Source organism: Alternaria alternata (genome assembly GCF_001642055.1).
Source record: "Alternaria alternata strain SRC1lrK2f unplaced genomic scaffold CC77scaffold_9, whole genome shotgun sequence".
Classification (NCBI taxonomy): domain Eukaryota; kingdom Fungi; phylum Ascomycota; class Dothideomycetes; order Pleosporales; family Pleosporaceae; genus Alternaria; species Alternaria alternata.
Genome location: NW_017306198.1, coordinates 951,115 through 973,354, shown reverse-complemented (window position 1 = coordinate 973,354; position 22,240 = coordinate 951,115). Strand labels below are relative to the sequence as shown.

At 53.2% G+C, this 22,240-nt stretch overlaps 8 protein-coding genes across 8 annotated transcripts; 4 read left to right on the top strand and 4 right to left on the bottom strand.

The window, feature by feature from the left end:
- Positions 1 to 309: 309 nt before the first annotated feature.
- Positions 310 to 1,989, top strand: CC77DRAFT_1020120 (Methylthioribose-1-phosphate isomerase). Its single transcript, XM_018524981.1, has 2 exons — positions 310 to 1,170; positions 1,217 to 1,989. Exons 1-2 carry the CDS (start codon positions 656 to 658, stop codon positions 1,878 to 1,880), a joined length of 1,179 nt encoding a protein of 392 aa, XP_018386748.1. The 5' UTR covers positions 310 to 655; the 3' UTR covers positions 1,881 to 1,989.
- A 147-nt stretch (positions 1,990 to 2,136) lies between these two features.
- On the bottom strand, positions 2,137 to 2,425 carry CC77DRAFT_1061013 (hypothetical protein; the record flags this gene model as incomplete). The annotated part of the gene is made up of 2 exons (XM_018528380.1): positions 2,137 to 2,316; positions 2,366 to 2,425. The coding sequence occupies 2 exons, from the start codon at positions 2,423 to 2,425 to the stop codon at positions 2,137 to 2,139; spliced, it is 240 nt and encodes a 79-aa protein (XP_018386747.1).
- Positions 2,426 to 2,564: 139 nt separating this feature from the next.
- CC77DRAFT_1049878 (hypothetical protein) lies at positions 2,565 to 7,148 on the top strand. Its single transcript, XM_018527592.1, has 4 exons — positions 2,565 to 3,307; positions 3,354 to 5,345; positions 5,395 to 5,955; positions 6,004 to 7,148. Exons 1-4 carry the CDS (start codon positions 2,688 to 2,690, stop codon positions 7,076 to 7,078), a joined length of 4,248 nt encoding a protein of 1,415 aa, XP_018386746.1. The 5' UTR covers positions 2,565 to 2,687; the 3' UTR covers positions 7,079 to 7,148.
- Positions 7,149 to 7,449: 301 nt separating this feature from the next.
- CC77DRAFT_1061011 (GroES-like protein) lies at positions 7,450 to 8,523 on the bottom strand (the record flags this gene model as incomplete). The annotated part of the gene is made up of 1 exon (XM_018528379.1): positions 7,450 to 8,523. One exon carries the CDS (start codon positions 8,521 to 8,523, stop codon positions 7,450 to 7,452), a length of 1,074 nt encoding a protein of 357 aa, XP_018386745.1.
- A 3,059-nt stretch (positions 8,524 to 11,582) lies between these two features.
- Positions 11,583 to 13,442, bottom strand: CC77DRAFT_933980 (hypothetical protein; the record flags this gene model as incomplete). The annotated part of the gene is made up of 3 exons (XM_018534353.1): positions 11,583 to 12,182; positions 12,234 to 12,817; positions 12,893 to 13,442. The coding sequence occupies 3 exons, from the start codon at positions 13,440 to 13,442 to the stop codon at positions 11,583 to 11,585; spliced, it is 1,734 nt and encodes a 577-aa protein (XP_018386744.1).
- Positions 13,443 to 16,815: 3,373 nt separating this feature from the next.
- On the bottom strand, positions 16,816 to 17,861 carry CC77DRAFT_934991 (alpha/beta-hydrolase; the record flags this gene model as incomplete). Its single annotated transcript, XM_018534412.1, has 4 exons — positions 16,816 to 16,963; positions 17,029 to 17,154; positions 17,201 to 17,710; positions 17,758 to 17,861. The coding sequence occupies 4 exons, from the start codon at positions 17,859 to 17,861 to the stop codon at positions 16,816 to 16,818; spliced, it is 888 nt and encodes a 295-aa protein (XP_018386743.1).
- A 316-nt stretch (positions 17,862 to 18,177) lies between these two features.
- CC77DRAFT_1020112 (proteasome-domain-containing protein) lies at positions 18,178 to 19,280 on the top strand. Its single transcript, XM_018524980.1, has 4 exons — positions 18,178 to 18,284; positions 18,335 to 18,380; positions 18,433 to 18,723; positions 18,772 to 19,280. Exons 1-4 carry the CDS (start codon positions 18,257 to 18,259, stop codon positions 19,091 to 19,093), a joined length of 687 nt encoding a protein of 228 aa, XP_018386742.1. The 5' UTR covers positions 18,178 to 18,256; the 3' UTR covers positions 19,094 to 19,280.
- A 269-nt stretch (positions 19,281 to 19,549) lies between these two features.
- CC77DRAFT_1040314 (cyclin-domain-containing protein) lies at positions 19,550 to 21,776 on the top strand. Its single transcript, XM_018527199.1, has 2 exons — positions 19,550 to 21,049; positions 21,100 to 21,776. The coding sequence occupies exons 1-2, from the start codon at positions 19,856 to 19,858 to the stop codon at positions 21,274 to 21,276; spliced, it is 1,371 nt and encodes a 456-aa protein (XP_018386741.1). The 5' UTR covers positions 19,550 to 19,855; the 3' UTR covers positions 21,277 to 21,776.
- Positions 21,777 to 22,240: the final 464 nt, after the last annotated feature.

Genomic DNA, 22,240 nt, shown 5'->3' with positions numbered 1-22,240 from the left:
AAGCAAAGGCACGGGAGAGTCAATTGAGTGCGTAGCGTACAGGCATGGGGTCCGAGTGTTGGCGTCGTCATGGGGCTACCGCGGTCAATTCACTGTCGGGTTCCTGACACTAGGACCCTTTATTTCTGCGGCTCTTGTAGGGCTGAGATGCTGCACTTTTCAGGTGGCAGTGAAGGGTTCCATCTAAAGTGTCTGTTCCGTCTCCTTTGATACAGATATCGCCCAAGATACTCGCTATACAGCAGAAATGAAAACTCGACGGTTCATGTTTGTCCGGCTCGAACACTGAGGCCGTTGACGGCCTCGCCTATACCGGCAGGTGCGTTGCTTGGTGGCTGAACCCGGCCTTGGCAATGAGCCACACGTGGCTTGATTTCGTCATCGCGTGCCGTCATCCCGAGGTGTCAAAACTTACGACCTTTGGCGGAGCAGCGGATGGTTGATACCAGGCTATAGACCGTAAATGCTTCGTTTGTATTATGCTGTGTAACTTGCTTTGGGCCGCACGCATGTTTAGGCCCAGACGTTCCCACGTGCTAGCGTCAATGTCCGCGGTCTCCGCGGGATGGGGCTATTGAAACCCAACGCTCACCATCTTGGCATTTAATTTTTTGCGGCACGTTGGAGTGATACACCAAACTATCGACTTTTCGAAATGGTACTCCAAGCTATCAAATACTCGCGCGGCCAGCTCGAGATTCTCGACCAGCTGAAACTACCCCACGCTGAAGAATATGATGGCATCTACTCCAGCACTGATGCATGGCACGCAATCAAGGATATGCGAACGCGAGGAGCGCCAGCTATCGCCATAGTCGCTGCTCTCGCTCTCGCAGTTGAGCTCACAAACACGAAGCTTTCTTCAGTAGCAGAAGAGGTCAAGATTTTCATTACAGAAAAGCTGGACTACCTGGTAACGAGCAGACCAACTGCCGTCAACCTTGCAGACGCAGCTGGCAAGCTTCGGAAAATTACCGAGGAAGCTGCTGCGAGTGAGGGAGCGAGTGGAGAAGCCGTGAGAGAAGCATATGTTGCCGCTGCCGAGAAGATGTTGGTCGACGACGTGAGCGACAATGAGAATATCGGCAAGCATGGCGCGGAGTGGATAATGAAAAATACGGAGGCAGGAAAGCAGGGACCTGTGAGCATGATGACACACTGCAACACCGGGTGTGTACGATTCTGCATCAGATATTTTCAACTGCTAATCGTACAGATCCCTCGCAACTGCAGGATATGGTACAGCGCTTGGAGTGATCCGATCTCTACATGCCAATGGATCGTTGAAGCACGCCTTCTGCTCTGAAACGCGACCATACAACCAAGGCTCCAGACTGACAGCATTTGAGCTGGTCCACGACAAGATACCGGCAACTCTCATCACAGACTCCATGGCCGCAGCGCTACTCCGACTACGGGGTGGAAGCGAGAATATTGCGGGTATCGTGGTTGGTGCTGACCGGGTGGCCGCAAATGGTGATACTGCCAACAAGATTGGAACCTATTCATTAGCCATTCTTGCAAAGCACCACGGCGTCAAGTTCCTGGTTGCAGCACCGAGGACTACTATTGACCTGAAGACCAAATCGGGGTCAGACATCGTCATCGAAGAACGCCCAGGGAAGGAAGTGACGCTCGTCAAAGGACCGAGACACGATGGAGTCACGCTAGATCTTGGTGTTGTTGAGACTATCAGTATTGCAGCCAACGGTATCGGTGTATGGAACCCAGCTTTTGACGTCACACCTGCAGAACTTATTGATGGTATTATCACCGAGGTAGGTGTGGTTGAGAAGGACAGCAATGGTGTGTTCCATTTGGATGAAGTCTTTAAGATGGAGGGTTCCGAAGTAAAGCCCTCGACTGTCGGTGGCTTGTGAACAGGTACCCAAGAGCACGTACAAGCGCATGCTATGCCCCCTTAATGCTAAGACTCCAACATGTCCATTCTGCTAAGAGCGCATTGATCATGCTTGTATCCATCCTCGCTCGTGTCATCCATCATGCTCATGAGAACGAGGGTACTCGGTCGTTATTCTCGTAGTATTCACGGCGTGCTTGCAATATATCCGACCCAGAGTTGGTGCAGGGTGTACATGGTTCATATCGCAGAGCAGACGCATGGCTTTGTAGATCTTATTTGGAACCCTTTTCTTCGGTTCCGGAAGACTTGTCAGGATCTTCCGGAGTATCTTTCAACTCTTGCTCGGCCTTCTCGGCTTGCGCCAGGAGTGCCTCAATCTTTTTTTCAATAGAATCGAGGTGACTCTCCAGGGCGGCTGCGGTCTGTTCGCCTCGCTGCAGTTCCTTGAACGCCTACCCGAGCTGTTAATTCCCAAAGTACAGCAATTGCCACAAAACTCACTTGGGCAAGATCAGCCTCGGAATGCGATGCAGCACCTGCGCCGTTCTGTGCGTTCGACATGATGAAGATGATGTAAGAGTAGTGGATGTCGGGTCCTGGTGCTTACCGACGAGGCAAGCGCGTCCTCGAAGATGACGACTGAAGCACCTTAGCGCGAACTTACCCTGGGACCTCCAGGGCTGCGCGAGCAGCACAGACTCTCAACCTCCCTCATTACACCTTTCGCCATTCCCGCCCGTACGCGCTCCTTACATCTTTCTAGTTCTTGTACCGCATGCGCGCATCTCCACTGCTCTAATCGACCCGCGATAACTCGCCCGCCATGTTCTCTGGGTCCAACTCGTACTTAGGGGGTGGGAACAGTGCCCGACCGGGGCAGCCTCAGTATGGGCAGCAGCAGCAACAGCAGCCCTTCCAGCAGCCTGGAGGCTTTCAGGGTGGATTGGCACCTCAGCCGACGGGATTCGGAGGAGCTCCAATGCAACCACAGTTTACTGGCTTTCCGGGCCAGCCGCAGGGCTTCGGACAGCAGCCAACGGGCATGCAACCGCAGTACACAGGCTTCCCAGGGCAGCAGAACCAGCAATTCCAGCAGCAGCAGCAGGCTCCCCAGCAGATGCCCTTCCAGACTGGCCCGCCGCCGCAACAGCAGCAGCAACAACCGCCTGCTCAACCGCAACGGCCGCAGCCCACGGGCATGACATCGGCGCAGATGGCTGATTCGTTCCGCGGCAGCTCTGCGTCTTCAGTGCCACCACCCGTTCCTGCCAAGACGACCAAGATCCCGAACATACGGCTGTCCTTCATCACGGCGCAAGACCAGGCCAAGTTCGAGCAGCTGTTCAAGTCGGCTGTTGGGGATGCCCAGGCTTTGTCCGGAGACCAGGCGCGGGACCTCTTGATGCGCTCCAAGCTATCTGGCGATGCGCTTTCCCACATCTGGTACGTTCAGCAACTTGCACGCATAATCCAGTGCTAACAAACATAGGACCTTGTCGGATACGACCAAGTCCGGCCAGCTCCTGTTCCCCGAATTTGCGCTCGCCATGTACCTTTGCAATCTCAAGTTGACCGGCAAGGACCTGCCCAACTCCCTCCCCGAGCGAGTCAAGAACGAGGTCTCTAGCATGGTGGATATCATATCGTTCGGAGTCGGCGACGATTCGTCAAGCCGCCCAACACCGGCGAGCAATGCCCCGAAGTTCAACGAGCCTCCTACAATCCAGCAGCCCCAGCCCCAGCCATCGAACAGCCAATTGTTGAATACGTTGGTCACGCAGCCGACTGGATATGGACAGCAGTCAATGGGCATGCAGCCACAACCTACAGGTTTCGGACAGCAACCGACTGGTATGCAGCCGCAGCCCACTGGCTTTGGACAGGCTCCTGGTGGCTATAATGGACCACGTCCACCGATGCCTCCGATGCCTACCGGCTTTGGCTCAAACCTCGCGCCTAATCAGACCGGCATGGCACCTCTCAATGCGCAGCCAACCGGGATGCCAGGTCAGTGGGGTCTAGCCAATACCCCAGCCACTGGATTGCCAAACATTGAAGCTTTGGCGCAACGAATGATGCCTCAGACTGGCCGGGAGGGTGGTAACCATACGACTGCCGGTTTGACTGGTAACGCCACGATTCCCTGGGCCATTACGAAAGGAGAGAAGAAGCTGTATGATGATACTTTCCGAGCCTGGGATGGCATGACCAAGGGCTACATCAGTGGAGCGCAAGCCCTCGAAATTTTTGGACAGAGTGGACTGCCCAAGCCAGATTTGGAGCGCATTTGGACCCTCGCCGACTCTGCTGACAGAGGTCGTCTTGACCTAGATCAATTCGCGGTTGCCATGCATCTGATCTACCGTAAGCTCAACGGCTACCCCATCCCCGCTCGTCTCCCTCCTGAGCTGGTGCCACCATCTACGCGCAACATCAATGACTCTATTGGTGCGATGAAGAACTTGCTACGTGGAGATGCCGAGGACAGGAAGAACTCTGGTGCTTTCCTTCAGCCTCAGCGCACTGGTGTTAGCTACCTAAAGTCTCACTCGTTCCGCGCTGGTAGTCCGCAAGCCGGTGGCCGAAAGGATGCTACAGTTTTTCGTAACAACGACGATAATGTAGGATACAAGTCGAGCGCTAGACATCGTCTTGGTGGTGGCGGTCGCTCGCCTTCACCAGCGCAGCCGGCTTCTCCTTCTTCAGAGCGATCTGACGAGATGTCACTTGACCAGCTGAGAAAGTCTGTCAAAGAGAAGCAAATCTTGTTGGATGCCATGGATACACAAGACGAGAACGCAGCCGATGAAGACGATGCGCTGGATCGCCGAGACCGCCGAGAAGCTGAGGATCTCTACCGCCGCATCCGCAGGGTACAAGAAGACATCGATGCCCATCCCAAGGCTTCACTTAGATCGTCTGACTCGGATGCTGAACGTCGTGCCCTGAAGCGCCAACTACAGACCTTGACTGATCGCTTGCCTGAACTTGCGTCCAATGTTCGCAGAACAGAGCGTGAGATAGCAGACGCTCAACTTGAGCTGTTCAGACTCAAAGATGCCAAGGCACACCCTGGATCCGCATCTACCATCGTGGGTACTGGACCTGGTGGTGCGGTGACTGAATCCGACCGTCTGAAAGCTCGCGCTAAGGCTATGATGCAAGCACGCTCTGCTGCGTTGACCGGAAAGCCTGCTCCTGCTAGCGATGACACTGGCGCTGCAACTGAGCGCTTGGAGAAGGAAAACTCGCGCATCAGAGCAGAGAGGGAGAACAATGAGCGCATGATCCGTGATGTTGAAGACAGTGTGAACGAATATACTAGGGGCCTAGAGTCGAGCTTGAAAGAAGGAGGGCATGACAATACAAGCGAGCATGAACGACGCAGGTGGGAGGAGGCTCTAGGTGTGGAAGATGACGTTAAGGACTTCATCTTTGATCTGCAGCGCAGCAGCCGGGCTTCGCGCATCCGCAAGGACGAGTAAGTATTATCCGATAACTTTGGCAACCATCTTGCTAAGCTCGCACAGTAAATCTCGCGATAACTACAGGGCCCGTTCAGAGGAGAGACGGCCAGCAACATCTCGCTATGAGAGCCCTGCTGCTCGTGTCGACCCTCCTCCTCGTGCATCAACAACTACACCCGGCGGTGGGTCATACTCGGCATACAAGACTCCAGAAGAACGTGCGGCATTCATCAAGCAACAAGCTGAGCAACGCATGGCCGAGCGCCTAGCTGCCTTGGGTATCAAAGCTCCTGTCAAAGCTGGCGAGACACCTCAACAGCGTGCCGATCGTGAGAAGAAAGAACGTGAAGAGAAGCTGCGTCAGGCTGAAGAGGAAGATGCGCGCCGCGAAGAAGAGCGTCAAAGACGTCTCAATGACGAGTCCGCAGCACCACCTGCTCCGACTAAGAGCAGCGGCAAGAAGCCCGCACCGCCACCCCCAGCTTCGCGTAAGAACAAGACAGATGTTGCGCAGCATGATGTGCAACAAGCGGAAGCAGAGTCGAAGAGAGCAGAGAATGACATGGCTGAGAAGGCTCTTCGCGAGCAGCAGGAAGCACAAGAAGCTGAGACAAGGCGCATGGAGTATGTATACATCGATCTATCCTCTACGTCTATACTAATAAACACTAGGGACGAGGAGCGTAGACAAGAGGATGAACTTGCCAAGGAGCGCGAATCCGCTCAGGCTAGGCTTCGTGCCCTGGAAGAGCAAGTTCAACAAGGCAAGCTCAAGAAGGCCGAAGAGAAGAAGCGCAGAGAAGCTGCTTCCAAAGATGCCAAGGAGAAGGAAACTCGACTGGCCGCCCAGCGCGCTGAGATCGAAGCTGCTCGTGAGCGCGAACGTCAGCTGCAGATGCAGCTTGAGGCACTCGACGACGACGAGTCCTCGGATGACGATGGCCCGCAGAACATCACGCCTCAGGACACTACACCCACCGCCAGTCAAGAGTTGCCGCGTGATACTGCACCTCCACAAGCACCACCAATCCCCCAAATTTCGCACAACACACCACCATCGTCCATCGCCAGCCCGCCTGCGTCTTCGGTGACTAGTCCTCACCCTGGCTTAGGCGACACTGAGACCAAGAACCCATTCTTGAAGAAGATGGCAATGTCGAACCAGGAGAACAGCACTGTCTCGACACCTCCGCCCCCACCGAGCAACACAAGCGAGGTGTCCACGAACCCTTTCCACCGTCTCACTCAAGAGCAAGCCAACAAGGCTGCTGCGCCTACGTTCAATGAGCCTGCTCAACCTTCAGCGCGCAGACTAAGACAAGACGATGATGACTGGTCTGTCGTCGACTCAGACGACGACGACTCATCCGACGATGATGAGGCACCCCAAGGTGGCGCCAAGCAGTTGGCTTCCATGTTGTTCGGTACCATGGCACCACCACGTCCACTTTCCTCCATGGACAACAAGAGCCCGCGTGCTGAGAGTCCAGCTGTGACATCACCGCCCGTTGGTATCCCACCACCTCCTCCCATGCCTACGAGCGGTGCGCCTCCGCCGCCGCCGGGCCCACCACCGCCACCAGGTGGTTCTGCACCTCCGCCACCCCCAATGCCTAGCATGAAGGCTCCAGGTGGAATGCCGAACCGTGGAGCGTTGCTTGGCGAGATTGCTGCTGGCAAGGGGTTGAGGAAGGTAGAGACTAAGGACAGGAGCACAGCTTCCACTGCTGGACGAGTTTTGGGTTAGTGTGTAGGTTTATAGAATTGTAGTATAATCGCGTCTGTTTAATCTGAACTCAAATTTGATCTTACGATGCTAGCACACTGCATGGCCATTTAACGTATGTTTTCTAGACCGGCTGTTGTAGTATTGCTACGTCCCCAGCACAAAGGATGATACACACCGGAATTCTTCAAAGCGGTACCTAACAGGACCATACCCTAAGATACTTGCATGATGTTACTTTACTGTGTTACTAAAACAAACAACGATGTAGGTTTCGGTCCATGGTGTTCAATGAGACTTGCTTGGAATCAGTACTTCTGCATGCACCAGATATATCTTGCTAGTTCTACTGCCGGCGTATTGTAGTCATGTATCATCTATTCTGCTCCAACCTATACCTGCTTCTGGTCCATGATAATAACACCCTTTCCCTTCATTTTGCCTCCATGCGCTAACTCAACCAACTTCTCAATCTCACTTAACCCCTGAAACGGATTCGTCTGCACTGTAATACCATGCTCTGCAACCAGTTTCAACATATCGCGCGCCTCACCTACAGTAGAGATGACCGACCCTCTGACCCTGATATCGCGAAAGATGAGCTCATGATACGGGATTACCACGTCATCCGGTTGCGCAATCTGAATCATAGTGCCATGCATTTTGGTGATAGCACATGCCGTGGCCGCCGCCGAGGAAGCATCGCTTACGTTCAAAGTAGCCGTCGCACCTTCATTGTTCGTACAAGCATGTACAGCTTTGATGATATCCTCTCTGCTTGTTCTAGCATCAATGATAACATCTGCACCACAATGCCGCGTGAGTTCCAAACCTTCATCTCGCGCATCGATACCAATAACGTTCAACCCCATTGCCCTTGCAAACTGCACGCCGAGATGACCTAGGCCACCTCCACTACCTACAATGGCTATCCATTCTCCTTTTTTCACGGCAGACAAGACAATGCCACGGTAGATAGTGATACCCGCACAAGCCAGCGGAGCAGCAGTCTCGAAAGACACCTTGTCAGGTAACTTTGCAGTTTGCTCCGCATCAATTTTCGCGTATTGAGCGAAAAAGCCGTGGTTTGTCACACCCAGGAAACCACCAGTCTTCTGGCAGTATTGCGGACAAGCCGAGGGGCCTTGACATTCAGCGCAGGTCCCACATGCATGGTATAACAGTCCTGCCATGACCCTGTCGCCTACCGCGAAGTCCTTTACGGAAGAACCCATGGCTACGATGGTACCGGCGCCTTCATGAGAAGCTGTGCAGGGAAGGGGTGTGCCCATGTTGCCAGCAGAGACCATGGAGTCTGTGTGGCAAAGTGATGCGACGGCGACTTTAATTAGGAGGTCTTTCGGTGCAAGGTCTGACGGAAGGGGGATTTGGTGAACTTTGTACGGTGAGTTGAACTCGACAACTTGCGCTGCCCACATCTTGGTTGGTAGGTCGGGAGTGGACATGGTGAATGGTTCTTGTCTCGACAGGGAAACGACTACCTGCTTGCCGAATTCGAGGGCTCTAAGGTCTACGGCTGTATCTACCTTGAGATCGGCTGTGATCGTAGTATTCGAGATATGCGATGATAAGTTCGCCGTACAAAAGAGCATGCGATGTACACTCGAAAGGTCGAGATATGACGTTGCTGAGGGGTAAGTGATGATAGTGCACACTGCTAAATCCGGCATAATTCCATCTGGCAAGCGCCATGTACTATTCAGGCAATGGCAGTACTAGGAAATGGCAGCAATCCGCCGCCTCTCATTTGACATTGTCGTAGCCAACGTCGTGATCGAGCAAGGGTAACTTCAACCAGTCTCGCATGCATGTGCTCTATCTCGAGTAAACTCACCGCGAAACACTGTCCCTGTTCCAATTTTACTTATGAACATAGAGGCTTCATGAGACTATATTGGAAAGATGCTAGACGCGACGACGCAAGCTACCGGGAGCGCGACTAAGACACGACGGCACGTGATAGTGGACATCCAGCTCTATACAGGGGCCCGTCAACGGCCTTGCAAGAGTCTCGACCATCACCTAGTTGATCAGGTACCAAGCCTACAGGTCTTCATAATAGTCTAAACGTAATACAAGCCTAAACGTAAAGCAAGGACAAAACATAAGAGAAGCGATCTCGGAGCTGGACTCATCGGTCAAGAACCGGACAAATGACATAGAGGAAAGTCTGAGTGGAGCGTACCACTATTGACCAGAGCATCGAGCCCACAAAGTGACCTTGGCTGTGAGCTTGACGGAAGCTTATGTGGTAATGATCGCGTTCTGGACATGCCTCTGCAGAAATGCTCTGATCTCGAATAGGACAAAAGGAACCCATAGTCTAAGAGTGTCCGAGCAATAGTCATAACCAGTCTTGCGATTGCGATTGAATCTCGGGAGCGAACCTTCCTATCCAAGCCACCTCAAGATGGGAAAAATAAGCTGGCAGGAAAGCTGCATGTATAGCGGAAACTGCCGTGGGCGAGTCGCGTTTCTGTGCATGGCCGGGTACAGCAACCGCACTAAATAAGTGATTGGAAGTTCCAAGATTCACTGGAAACCGGTGCTGAGGATCGGCAAAGTTGATTAGTAGGACGAGGTGGCTTCAAGGTTCGATGAGCGACATGATAGAACTGTACATGTCGATTCCAAGGTTGTGTTAGGCAGCCTCGGTAAAAGCAAACCGGGCAACACTCGTGGTAACGACAACAAATACAACGCCATGAACCCCTGTTCCCCCCTATTACACGACTATCTGCAACGCTTTTTCGGCTTTAACCTCCTAATTGGGAGCAGGAAGCTGTCCATGGATCGTACACACCGCTTAACGCCAAAAGGAAAATTTAGACACCGGCACTTGCATGTGGTCATCTCACCATCGCGTTTAGTATGACACCATTACTCGTTGCAAACACGGGTGTTAGCGCGCAGCCCGCTCCCTTCCGCGGACCCCTGCCATCCCCACTTAAAAAACATGCTGAATGCAGCGAGAACCGCCACCGCGGCATTTTTGCAGCGAGGACAGAGTGGGAAACGCACAGTCCATCATGGGCAAAAGTGAGAAAGGCATGCGAGCGGATGACGCGGATGATTGTCGCCGTCATGTACAGTACGGTATGGGAGATCTAGATTGCGATGTCCCTGTACTGCAGGTGGTCTGCTGTGTGACTTGAGGTTGCGCGGACTAGGGGTCTGATTGACAGGGGAAAACAGTCGCAGTGGGTATATTCACAAAGTGACTTGTGTGTGCCGGAACTGGATCTTGTTCTCTTCTTGTGCTCCATTCCTTCTACTGTCTGACGGGTATAACGGCGTGCCAGCCTTGTTCTACATGTACCTAGCATGTGGGTGGGGGAATTGTTGGGCTACTACTGTACTATGGCGTTATCTAAGGCGTTGGGTTGCAAAGTGAGGCTTCTCAGAGCTTGGGCGGAGATGCACAATATTTGTGGCTTTTACTCTAGGGACAGCATTCCTTGCCGGATGTATGCTTCCCGCGTGCACGCAGCATCCGAGCACGAAGCCTGGGGGCGAAAACGGTTGTTTTGCTGGGGATTCGAGTGTGTGCAAGGACACGTGGAGGTGAGTAAAGTTTACGTTCCCTCATGACGATTCTGTGGGCGATGTTACGGCAGAGACACCTAGCGTCGGTGGTTTGATCGGACCTTCCAACCTTGCTGTCTCGTCATTTCGACCGCCTGGCGTAGGCCATGCCAGTAACGCTTTCATGGCCATGGCCAAGGCGTTCTATTGTTTAATGGCCACAGTGGGCTGACAATGATGCCTTCCCACGCTGCCACTGCCTCGGGATCTGCTGAGAGTGCGTCATTGGTCGCGGCCTATGAATCCGCAAGATGGCCGGTACTCCTACCTATGGAGACTAGACGCATGTGAGGGCTAGAACGCGAGCGAGTTCGTTAATATCTGTGCAGCCCAACCAGCGCAGAAAGGGCCGATGGGCAAAACAGTGAGGATTCCCCGTGAAGAAGATACCGAAAAAAGTAAAAGACCATATGAGCAAGGGTGCGGTTATGAGTACAACAGGTTTACGCGCACAAAGTAGGGGCGAAGTCTAGGACGGGCAATGCAAGACAATATGTTACATTAAAACGAAAGTGAAAAGGATACAGAAACAGAAACTCCAATGATACTACAGTGATGACGAGAGCAATATAGGAAGGAAAGGATACTCAACTATCCAAACCAATCCAAGTACTGGCTTCGTATCCTTCGTGTTTCCTGATCTCATCTTGCTTATTAAATCATCATCTCATCGTCAAAATTCCTTCCTTCTTTGATAACAACGACAAAAGCGAATGCATCGAAAGGAGATTGGTGCATCCCCCACTGCCCGGCAGCGGAGAGCCCCAAATAAAGCTCGTTCCAGTTAAAAGAAAAGACGCATCATATTTACCTAGGCAACTCTCAATTTGTGAAATGCCAAGTGCGACGATAGCCATGACTTTAAGGTTGATGCATTAGGTGCTATGCAACAAGTCCAACTCAAGTAAAAAGCACGTACCTAGAATGTTCGCATCTGAGGCATCATGCCGGTGGCTACACCAGGCGGCATTACCGGTGCACCCGTAGCGGAAGGGCCCAAGCGATGGAACATCTGGACCAGGCGCTCTCCGACACTGGGTTCAAGCTCCGTGCCATCCCTCGCAATCTTGACTTCGCGATTGGCATTCCACGGGTTGCGGAGGCCCCGGGTACGGTAGAATGGTAGGCGGTTTGTAGAGACCCACTCAATCTTGAAGGGCTTGCCCCAGCTCTGTGGCACGGCTGAAGTATCGCCTTCGGCTGGTTGGGGCGCCTCGTTTCTGTCAGTCTTGTCGCCTTTGTCCTCACCCTCCTCTTCAGCGTCGGTGTCGGGGAGCTCTGCTTCCCAGAAAATCGTGCCGCGCGCAGAGTCGTCAATGATTCTTCCACGAGGTGCCCATTCTGTTGCTGGGGTCGCGATCGACTTTGGCACGTCTGTCGTATCTGCGATCGTCTCTGGTTTGGGTGCCGAGCCTGTGATAGGAGCGCCATCCTCGAGGATCGGTGACGCCATACGGGCGTAACCAAAGTACTCGCCCGACTTGTTCGCGGAGAAGATGAGGTAGACATTCTCAGCAGACTGGGTTCTGTCAGCCAGCTCTCACAGGCATGGAGTTTGTTATGCACTTACCTGGAATGCTTTGTTCAGTACATCTTCATTGTGAGACTGTGTAGCCCAGATACCGTTCCGAACACTGAGCTCCAGGTCTTGCAGCGTAAGGCTTTTCACAATGAAGTATTTCGTGGCAGTATCGGCAGATGATCTGTGATCTTCAATACTCTTGTGCGATGGTGAGCCGGCCGCGTCTTCTGTAAGATTATCAGTGACACTGTCCTGCATCGGTGTCGCTGGCCGAGAAGCGTTCTTTTGCTGGCCTATCATAGCCGAGGGTGCTGTAGGGACGCCTGATGCCGGAGCAGAGCTGCGTCGAAGTCGACAGACTAGGCGCACACCGTTGAAGCGTGAGTCGTGGAATCTGTGCATTGCAGCCGTGCACGATGCTTCCGTGCGATAGTTGACAAACGCACAGTTGCTCTTGGATATCAAAAACAGACTTTCGATATCCTTGGTAGCGTCGCGAGAGAAGTGGTCCTTCAAGGCGACTATCGTGGTTCCAGGTGGGAGATTGCCAACCCAAAGTGCGTGTCCAGACTGTTTTGGTTTGCGAGGCGGCCCGCGAGGTATGGAACTCATTGGCCCAGAGCGAGGTATGGCTATGGTCACATCAGCAACTGCACATACGATACTCCAATGGTATTATGTGTAAGGACAAGCTTCTGTATACTTACCAGGAGATTGCGCAAATGGTGCACCGTATGGAGACATCGAGTCCCCTAGAAAATTTCCAGTGGCCATGCGAACACCCGAGAAGCCGCCATCGACATGCGAATAATCGGCAACGTGGCCTTGCATACCCGTGTTCGTCAAACTGGCCTTCCTTTCGTACATCAATTGATTCTGAGTACCGAACCCGGGGTTGAATTGCCCTTGTGGTCCGTATGGCGCCGGATAGTACATGTACTGTGACGCCTGCTGATAGCTCTGGTATGGGGATGGCATCGGTGCCACCCCAGCTAGACGAGGCTGGTTTGTCGCGAAGGAAGGATAGGCGCTGTATTGTGAGCCCTGTTGAGGCATGAAGGGTTGTTGGGGAAGCCCAGTAGCAAATCCAGGTCCGTATGAAGCATGAGTGGACATGTTGCTAGAAGTCATCTGTAGGTTCTGTCCGAGCTGGTATGCCACAGCTGACGTGGATGCGCCAGACAACGAGCGGGGTACCGTTTGCGGATTCGTTGAAGCATTGTCGTTGGTGCCATAGTTGGGTAGTGCGCCTGTCATGGCGCCCATGTTCAGTGGTGATGTACCGTGTTCCTGGGGCTGGTGAGATCCGTTCGCATGGGTCGATGATCGAAAGTCGGGTCGTAGTTGGCCATGAGGTAGGCCACTGAGCTGAGAATAGAACGGATCGCTACTGTCTGGAGATTTGAGGGATGTTGGAAATGAACCGGAAGTATTTCCGTCACGCGCAAGACCAGTTGTCGCGTTGTCCATGGCATGAGGCCGTGGACCAGGTGGTAGGTCGCCCATGTGTTGTTGTTGTTCGTAAACGACAGGAAGTGGTACCCACTGTTGGACCCAAACGAAAGCCATGTTAGTCCATATTACAACTCATACAACGAGGTCTAGAAAAACGAAAGTATAAAGGCCCGATTCGAACCAAACTTCCGAACATAGGAGAATGCAACATACCTAATTCTATATCAACGTATCCTTGAAGAGGTGTGGCAACCCGGAAGTGACGAGTACCGAAAGTAAGTCGCTTCCTAGGAGAGATGACGAACAAAGTTTGCCAATGGATAAGGGAGGCTGTGAGGTGATCGCATGTAAAAAAAGAAGCCGGCAGGAGGAGAGACCGTTTGAGGGAAGATGAACGACTTCGGTTGATGTACTACCTTGGAGAAGGAGCTCGCTTAGGGCGGAACGAAGATGATGGTCAGAATTACACAACCACTAAGACGGCAGAAGCGATCTCTCAAAGCCCTTATGAGGTTGGAGACGGCGCAACGGCAGGGACCGCAATGGGCAAGCGTACGTGCGGCAGATATTAGGAGCTAGGGTCCCGAGGATGAGCTCATTGATTGGCCTGGTAGGAACGGGAAGGCCACAAGAGGGATCTCGCGAGTTTTCTGCCTCAATCGCCGCTGGCCGCAGTAACTGACCGTAGCTTGATTGGTTGTCGGAAGGCTGGCCGTGGCTGACAGGATTGACGTAGAATGACAGGGTCTAAACCGATGCTCTGGAGGCGAAACGATCACCAAAAGCCCAGCGAGGAGAAGATAATTGGGTGCCTGAGTCAAGGAGTAGTAGAAAACAAGTGTTACGGACGTGGTATATCATCGGACGTGGCGAGTGATACCGTTTCTAGAATGCCATGGGCCGACAGCGCTGATCATAGACTATCTTACGAAAGCTTAGCGGGCCCTTCCTAGCAATCTCCGGCAGGCGGAAATTTAGGGTTTGTTCTGTATACCGAAAAGCAGTTGGCGCGGAAGTGCTCGCGTCAATCTCTCGAATCGAAACTTGCCGAGAAAGTAGAAGAAAGCATTATATTACAAAAGCGCTCCAAGACCATAATACCAGGGTGTCCGCTAGCACCGGCTTGCACTGTAACAATTCTGCCTAGATCAAGATGATGAAGTAATTTGACGCCGTCCATGAGAACGGGCCCGACATGCATGCAAGGCAGGCTGACCAATTGAGGGAGCTACAACGACGGTGGACCAGACGCGACATGCACGAACTGAGCCGCCCAGAAGACTCCGGCCGTTTAGGAAACAGGGAGGAGCCATGGACGCCGCGTGGACAGCATTAGGGCGTCACGATAATGACAAGGCATGGAGCCAGCGTAAGGAGCTGACAAGGGACCCGGTAAAAGCATCTTGGGGCGCTGTTGAGTGGCTTCGTAGTAGGCTGTCTGGGCGGTGGTACTCCCCTGGTGACCCTGCGGCGGGAGTGCGTCGAAACGAGGGTGGAAGAAAGATGGAGCGGGCAGGTATGGCTCTGGGACCTATACAGGTTTAGCGCCATAGCGCGACGGCGAGACGGTGGGCCGCCAGATGTCAGCACTCGCTTCCATGAATGCGAACACACCAGTGCAAACCAACGCTTGACGAGTTTGCAGTGGGCTCGGCACGCTCTCGGCAGACGGCTGGACAGAATGGTCCGAAACCGTTTGCTCAAACATGGGAACTGGTTCTGGGCTGCCAGTGCAGAGGGCTTTTCGCCACACCCTCGGCGAGACCGCACCATGACAGTGATCTGCGCGCCACAGCACAGCCACCACACTTGATCCCGCGCGGTCATGATCGACACCCGGGCGAGCAATGAACGAAACGTCTGTCCCGTCTGCCAGGGTGCGAGAATGACGATAGTGTTACAAGAATAGATCTGCAGATCATGAGCTTGTCCAAGTCGACTCGATCAACGTCGAACGATTTGAGGCTCCACACTGTCGCACCGCTGGGCAGCAACAAGAGTGCTGCCAAAACACCCGTCTTCGGCCTAATAAGAGATTGCGATGCCAACATGTCCATGTGCCGTGAATCCCACTTACGCATTCCCGGTCATTAGTGATATGGGAAACGTCAAGCTTTGACATCGCGCGCCCACATTACCGCAGTGGCGGTGCTAGCATCCGTTTACAGGGTCCAGCACAGATTCTTCATCGAATCAGCGTCCGGTCGCGAACGCGAGCGTTGGCACTACTGTAGAGCCTCTTCGTATCCAGAGGCCCAGCTGGAACCCTGCGGGGGTGCTCCAAATGCGCGGTGCATAGTAACTGTGTCGCGAATTCAAACTCCGGTATAGCCGGTTCGTCCGAATAGCTTTCCCCGACTGTCCTTACACGTTTGCGTGTCGTACGATGCAGATGCAGATGCAGTAGTGAAGCGACTGAGGCTGTGAAGGATGATCTTTCGATAAAATGCTCCCGTCTTGAGAAATCTTGCATCGATAAGCCGGCTGAGACATGTACCTCGCCCCTGGCGATCCGCCGTCACCCCACATCTCAGGTTTTGCACGTGTTCGGTAAACGTGGACCCTTGCGAAGCAAAATCTAAACACTCCGTCATGTTTAATGGTTCTCTTGCAAGAATAGCTAACAGGGGCTGCAAATACAAATCACGGCTAGTCTACGGAGAAGCACTCATTACTGGTCGCTCATGCATTCGATCGCGATCTGTATATTCGCGAGTGCTGCACAACGTGACCCGGTTGCATACTATGTGGTGCCATTTTGCCACCAAAAGTACATTTTCGTTACCGGTGTTGGCGCGTCGGTCCACGACGCCGCATAAAAGTTCAGCCCAGGGAATATGTGCATGTCCGTTTCAGAATGCTGGGGACTTCAAAGTACATATCGGCTGCTCCGGAACGCTCACAGCGTATACATACGCTGCCCGCGCAGTAGACACAAACCTTATGGACCCCATACGTGACTTGCGACGTCGGCCTAGTAGTGTATAGACCTCGGAACGGGTCGGAAATCCTGCCAATAGAAAAGAACCAGTGACATATCATACGCTCGCTCCAGCTGTTTCCGGTCCTGCGGCTTCCTTTGTGGTTCGCACTACACGAGTGAAGCAGTAGTGCAGGACTGGCTCAGCATATTTGTCAACTGCCGTCAATAACTATTTCTTGTTCAGAACTGGCTTCAGCGAGCTACGAATTCAGTCAGGAACTCTTCAATGTATTGAAAATAGCGTGGTTCTGCGACGGTGTCGTTGTGGCTTCCATTCGGTAGTTCCTTCCAAACTTTTGGTGCTTTGCAGACTTGGAACAATTTAGTCATGTGAGAAGGTCTGTAAAGCAGTCAGCAAACTGAAAGCCTAACGGCAAACGGTCCATGTCTAGGGTATGCGCTTACGGAATGATTTCGTCCTTGAGACCACTGAGGAATAGAATAGGTATCTTGGTAATCTTAGGGAGTGTCTCTTCAGTAGGCCAGATCTGGTGGCAGAGAGGAGTCAAGAAGCGAGCAGGAGGGAAAGCACTACTCCAGGTTAGTGATGACCTCCAAATCTAACGAAGTTACTCACGTCGGTATGAGTTTTTTGATCGAGGTAAAGGTATTCTCCAAGATGATGCCTGAGATGTCGCCCTCTCTAAGGTTACGAGCAGCCAGTCCAATGGCAACTGCACCACCGATACTCTGACCGTATATCACAACCTTGGTGTCTCGAAGTTCGTGCCTTTGGCGGATATAGTCCAATCCGGTCTGCGCATCAATCATGAGCCCCTTTTCATTAGGATTGCCAGAAGACAAGCCATAGCCTCGGTACTGCAACATCAACACATTGCACCGCAACTCATTTTCGAGGATCTTTGCGATGGGAAGCCTGTAGCCGATGTTGCCAGCGTTGCCATGGAACATGAGAACTGTTACATTGCGCGCATGTTGCTTGTTGGCTCGAATGAAGAATGCGCTTAGGGATTCGCCGTCCGGGGTAGGGATAAACAGTTCCTCATAGTCGGTAATGGCGAATTGCGAGGGCCTGGGTACGTTCGTTCGAGCGTCTGGAGGGAAAGCCCGGGGGTATATGATTTCACTATCACCATTAGCCAGATTCCAACAAGGGAACAGAAGATGGTGTACTTTTGCTTGAAGTATAGGAGACCGCTGAGCAGGGCGGCGACACCAGAGGATGCTAGGATGGGTACGCGCAGGTAGGACATGAACGTGTCCAATGCCGAAGCCATGCTCCCTGGTCGGACTTGGGGGTCTGTGGGGCGTAGGATGGATCGGGGCTCAGGTGCCGAGCGACTTCGCGAGAATAGCAGCCTAGGTGAGGGAGATGGAGAAGGAATGGAAGACTCGACCATTCGGAGAGCCAGACAGGAAAATGTAGTATGGGGTTACAGTGCGCAACCGCATGTGAGTGAGGCCTAGAGGGTGTCGCATGTTACAGCTAGCGGTTGAGACCAATAGCGAAACGCCAAGGAAAACCAGCCGCGTACCGTCGAGCTGCCTACACCACCACCTGTAGCAGCTACTCACTCACCCCACAGCTTCTCTTGCCTCCACCACACGCTTCTCGGACATTCGGACTTGTCGAACCACCCCTCTCTATAGTAGACCAGCTCATACTGCAACAATGATGTCCACAGGCATGTTGGGAGAAGGTACAGTTGCCGCTACAAACAAGTGAACTGCGGGAACTCACACTGCGTAGATGGCATCCATGTCGACATGAACCACCTCAAGAAGGGCGAGGTCAAGTGAGTTGTTCGTGGGCCAAGAGCGCTGCCAGAGTGCTAACAAGCAACCTAGCCTTGGAACATCCATCATGGCCATCAACTTCAAAGACGGCGTCATATTAGCTGCCGACAGTAGGACGACGACCGGAGCATACATCGCAAATCGTGTCACCGACAAGCTCACACAAGTGCACGACACCATCTGGTGTTGCAGATCGGGATCAGCTGCAGATACACAGGCTGTCGCGGATATCGTGCAATATCACCTGGGCATGTACGGTACCACCAACGACGAGCCACCGACCACACAGACTGCAGCAGCCATCTTCCAAGAGCTCTGCTACTCCAACAAGGACCAACTCTCGTGAGTAAGGCACGGCCGTGCGACTACCCGTCACTGACGTAACTGCAGAGCTGGACTCATTATTGCCGGATGGGACCACCGCCACGGCGGACAGGTATACTCGATTCCCCTCGGAGGCTCCCTGCACAAGCAGTCATACGCAATTGGCGGCTCAGGCTCAACGTACATCTATGGATACTGCGACGCAAACTGGAGGGAGAACATGAGCGAGGAGGAAGGCATCAAGTTTGTCAAGGGCGCGCTCTCAGAAGCCATCAAGTGGGACGGCAGCTCGGGCGGTGTGATTCGCATGGTGGTGCTCACAGGCAAGGGCGCGCAGAGGCATCTATACCTGCCAGACCAGAACTACGATGGGCCAGGCAAGCAGTAGAAGTGGTCGTCATGACGGTGGTGGGTACATAGGCACACCATGTATGATATAGCACGACATGATGATGATACCTGAATGAGCGAAATGAGACAAAAGGAATCCATGGTTACCATGATGCACCGGAACTCGGGCAGTAGGCGTGGGATGGAGGCGCAACCACTGGCCAATCAACAGGCAGCATCAGGGCATTCGTCGCCGGTGTTTTTTTTGGCGCGGCCCTGTTCCATCCATTCTCTCACGTGGCGGGACGGTCCGAATTGCAGAGGACCGTCTCGAGTGTTTTGCAAATTGTGGCGGTATGCGTGCAGTGCCGAAACGAGAGAGAGTAGATGCACAGTGTCGTCACATGCGTTTTGGATGGTGCAGGTGAATTGCGGCCAGGGTCTCTTGGGACCTCGCCAGTCGTTGGTCTGTGACGTTCGGGTTCCCCACGCCTTTGTCGAACAACACCTCATCACTCTTCACGCTGGAAGCCCATCCTGCGCGCATCCTCACCTTTACCTTGACTCGACGCGTGCCGTCCAATTTACTTTGGTTACGGCAGAGAGCAGCAGGCTTGCACGCGATACCTGCGCCCCTTTAAGCTGCGTCCAACTTCGGGCTCTTTCCGATAAGGCTCAACAACACGACCGACATCTCTCACCGATCCACTCTGCCTCGCAAGCACACTCCCTGGTGCACCGCAAGCATTCGCTGTGCCGCGCCTTCCCCCACGTCAAGACCCGCTGCACTCGACGTCCCTGCGCAGCCTGGTTTCGCGGAATGACTTCGCTTTTGGTGAGCGACTTCGGTGGGAACCACTTTCACACCAACATGTTTGGCGGCGGCAGCACGCATCAGTCACAAGAGTCTCCTGCCGGGCGTCACACTCCCGTACGGCCATCGCCGTCTTCGAGCACCAATGCGCCGCGTGTGGTAGCTCCGTCTGCTGATGTTCCCATGGCCGATTCGGCAGCCCCGCAGTCGAGCTCAACACCAGGCCAGCGATCGCAGCAGCAAAACAGCTCCGAGCCCAACACCACCGCACCCGCTGCCGAACAAGCAGCACCGACGCCACCCAGTCCGCACTTTCGTCCCCACTCACAACAGCCGACCCCGTCGGGCGTAGACCCCGCCTTCACAAACACCCGAACCGTTCCCTCGTCAGGTCCAGCACAGTCCTTGCGATCGCCCGAAGCCTCTCCTACCAAGATAAAAGTAAAGAGTCTGTCGCATATCCAGAGCTTCGCCATCGATGAGTCCAGTCCCTTTTCCCAGTCGCGCTCGCTTGCACGGCGGCAGCGACGAGACCCTGCAGACGTCGGGCCTCAATACGAGATCAGCGAGATGCCCGTGTCAGATATAATCGAAATGGTGGCTGGTTTGCTGACCAAGATCACGACTACCAACGATCGGCAGCACGACCATCTGCACCGCCAAATCCCGCCATCAGAGGGCACCTCAGGGTTGAGCCAACAGACAACCAGCGTCTTGGCTTTTCATGGAAAGAACGTCCCCAGCATCTCTATCCTCAGCTATCTGAGTAGAATTCACAAATACTGCCCAACCACCTATGAGGTCTTCCTGAGTTTACTCGTCTACTTCGACAGGATGACAGAGAGGGTAAATGCTGGCCCTATGTCTGGTCTTCGCAAGGCTAATCAACAGTCTGTGGAACAATCAAAGTCTGCAATGTCAGCGGCTTCGACTCCGGCAGATAGCACACGACCTGCATCAGCTTCCGCTCAGGCGGCCACGCCTCCTCCGTCAGGCTCCCTAGGCAAGCCCTCGCAAACACCACGCGAGGGCCCTCAGCCGCCTTCACCGCCTCAGCAAGATCTCGACGTGGACGCACTGAACCTCTCACACTTTTTCGTTGTCGACAGTTTCAACATACATCGTCTCGTCATAGCCGGTGTTACGTGCGCCAGCAAGTTCTTCTCTGACGTCTTTTATACAAACTCGAGATATGCCAAGGTTTGTACTCGCCGACACAAAATATGTAAACGTTTGCTAATAACATCAAGGTCGGCGGTCTACCGTTAGTTGAGTTGAACCACTTAGAGCTGCAATTCCTGTTATTGAACGACTTTCGCCTCGCTGTACCTTTGGAAGAGATGGAGGCGTATGGAACAATGCTGGTCGAGTTCTACGCACGTGAAGTTGCTGAGCAGCACGAACGGGAAAACGGTGTGAAACAGTGATACAGCAATCGACTTGTACAGAGTACTTGCCACGGTTTGCTCCAATCAGATAAGGTGACACAACAGGAGGGGGCAGCGGAAGCATTGCGGGTCCATGCCGAATAAGCAGGGAGACCCTTTGCGTCGAGTTAGAGAGGCCAGAGGATACCACTTTTGCGCGAACCATACCCAGTGTATGGACTATATATGTTACGGCATATTTTGAACAGCCAGAATCTTTGCATTCTGGACTAATTTGAAAGGGAAGACATCATCCCGGAGCCCAGGAGACGACTTTGTTCAGCTTGGGTCAGCATGCGAGCGAGTGTTCTTCCTTAGGTGTGCGTAGATTTGGGATACCAACTGTTTGTCTTTATTTCAAGAGAGATTGATGACATTACGCCAGAGTCTCATTGTTCTGAGCTTCGTTTACCCTGCCTTCTGTATTCTTGTTTTGATACCTTTTCTGAACCATTAGGGTGGCGTTTATAGAGGTGCAATCCCAGAAATTCGCTTTGATGCTACCTGTTGGTAACTCGATAAGCTTGATCGCTGTGTTCTTGCTTCTGACCCAGGAAGTGAAAGTGCAAGGAAGATGATAATCATTAAACAAGCAAGTCTACGAACTGCGGATGAAGTAGCAAAGTACATGTGGAAAGTACAGCGCCCAAAGTCTCGGGAGAAGCATTCAGCCCCTCCATTCTAGATCTCCTAACCCTCACATCCTAGACCAGGATCCAGCATAACACAATCCACGCGCGCAACCCCTGGACGCAGATTACATGCAGAACCGACCGGATCACATGTGGTCATGACACATGGCCCTTGTTCCCTGTCTTTGCATCTAGCGCATCAGCCCGTGTTTATATAAGCCAGGGGTAAAAGTCGGAAAAGGGTGCATCCAGCGCATCCAGCCACAACAGTACTCACCCAAACACTGTCTGGAGGCCAGACACACTCGGGCAAAAATGCACATACCATGGGG

What these genes read in the sequence shown, in the direction of transcription:
- CC77DRAFT_1020120 (XM_018524981.1), top strand. Translation starts at nt 656, where the DNA reads ATGGTACTCCAAGCTATCAAATACTCGCGCGGCCAGCTCGAGATTCTC. An exon ending in ATGACACACTGCAACACCGG is followed by an intron (nt 1,171 to 1,216) that starts GTGTGTACGATT and finishes CTAATCGTACAG; the next exon opens with ATCCCTCGCAACTGCAGGAT.
- CC77DRAFT_1049878 (XM_018527592.1), top strand. Translation starts at nt 2,688, where the DNA reads ATGTTCTCTGGGTCCAACTCGTACTTAGGGGGTGGGAACAGTGCCCGA. An exon ending in GATGCGCTTTCCCACATCTG is followed by an intron (nt 3,308 to 3,353) that starts GTACGTTCAGCA and finishes TAACAAACATAG; the next exon opens with GACCTTGTCGGATACGACCA. An exon ending in TCGCGCATCCGCAAGGACGA is followed by an intron (nt 5,346 to 5,394) that starts GTAAGTATTATC and finishes AAGCTCGCACAG; the next exon opens with TAAATCTCGCGATAACTACA.
- CC77DRAFT_1020112 (XM_018524980.1), top strand. Translation starts at nt 18,257, where the DNA reads ATGATGTCCACAGGCATGTTGGGAGAAG. An exon ending in CACAGGCATGTTGGGAGAAG is followed by an intron (nt 18,285 to 18,334) that starts GTACAGTTGCCG and finishes CACACTGCGTAG; the next exon opens with ATGGCATCCATGTCGACATG. An exon ending in TCCAACAAGGACCAACTCTC is followed by an intron (nt 18,724 to 18,771) that starts GTGAGTAAGGCA and finishes ACGTAACTGCAG; the next exon opens with AGCTGGACTCATTATTGCCG.
- CC77DRAFT_1040314 (XM_018527199.1), top strand. Translation starts at nt 19,856, where the DNA reads ATGACTTCGCTTTTGGTGAGCGACTTCGGTGGGAACCACTTTCACACC. An exon ending in CAAACTCGAGATATGCCAAG is followed by an intron (nt 21,050 to 21,099) that starts GTTTGTACTCGC and finishes AATAACATCAAG; the next exon opens with GTCGGCGGTCTACCGTTAGT.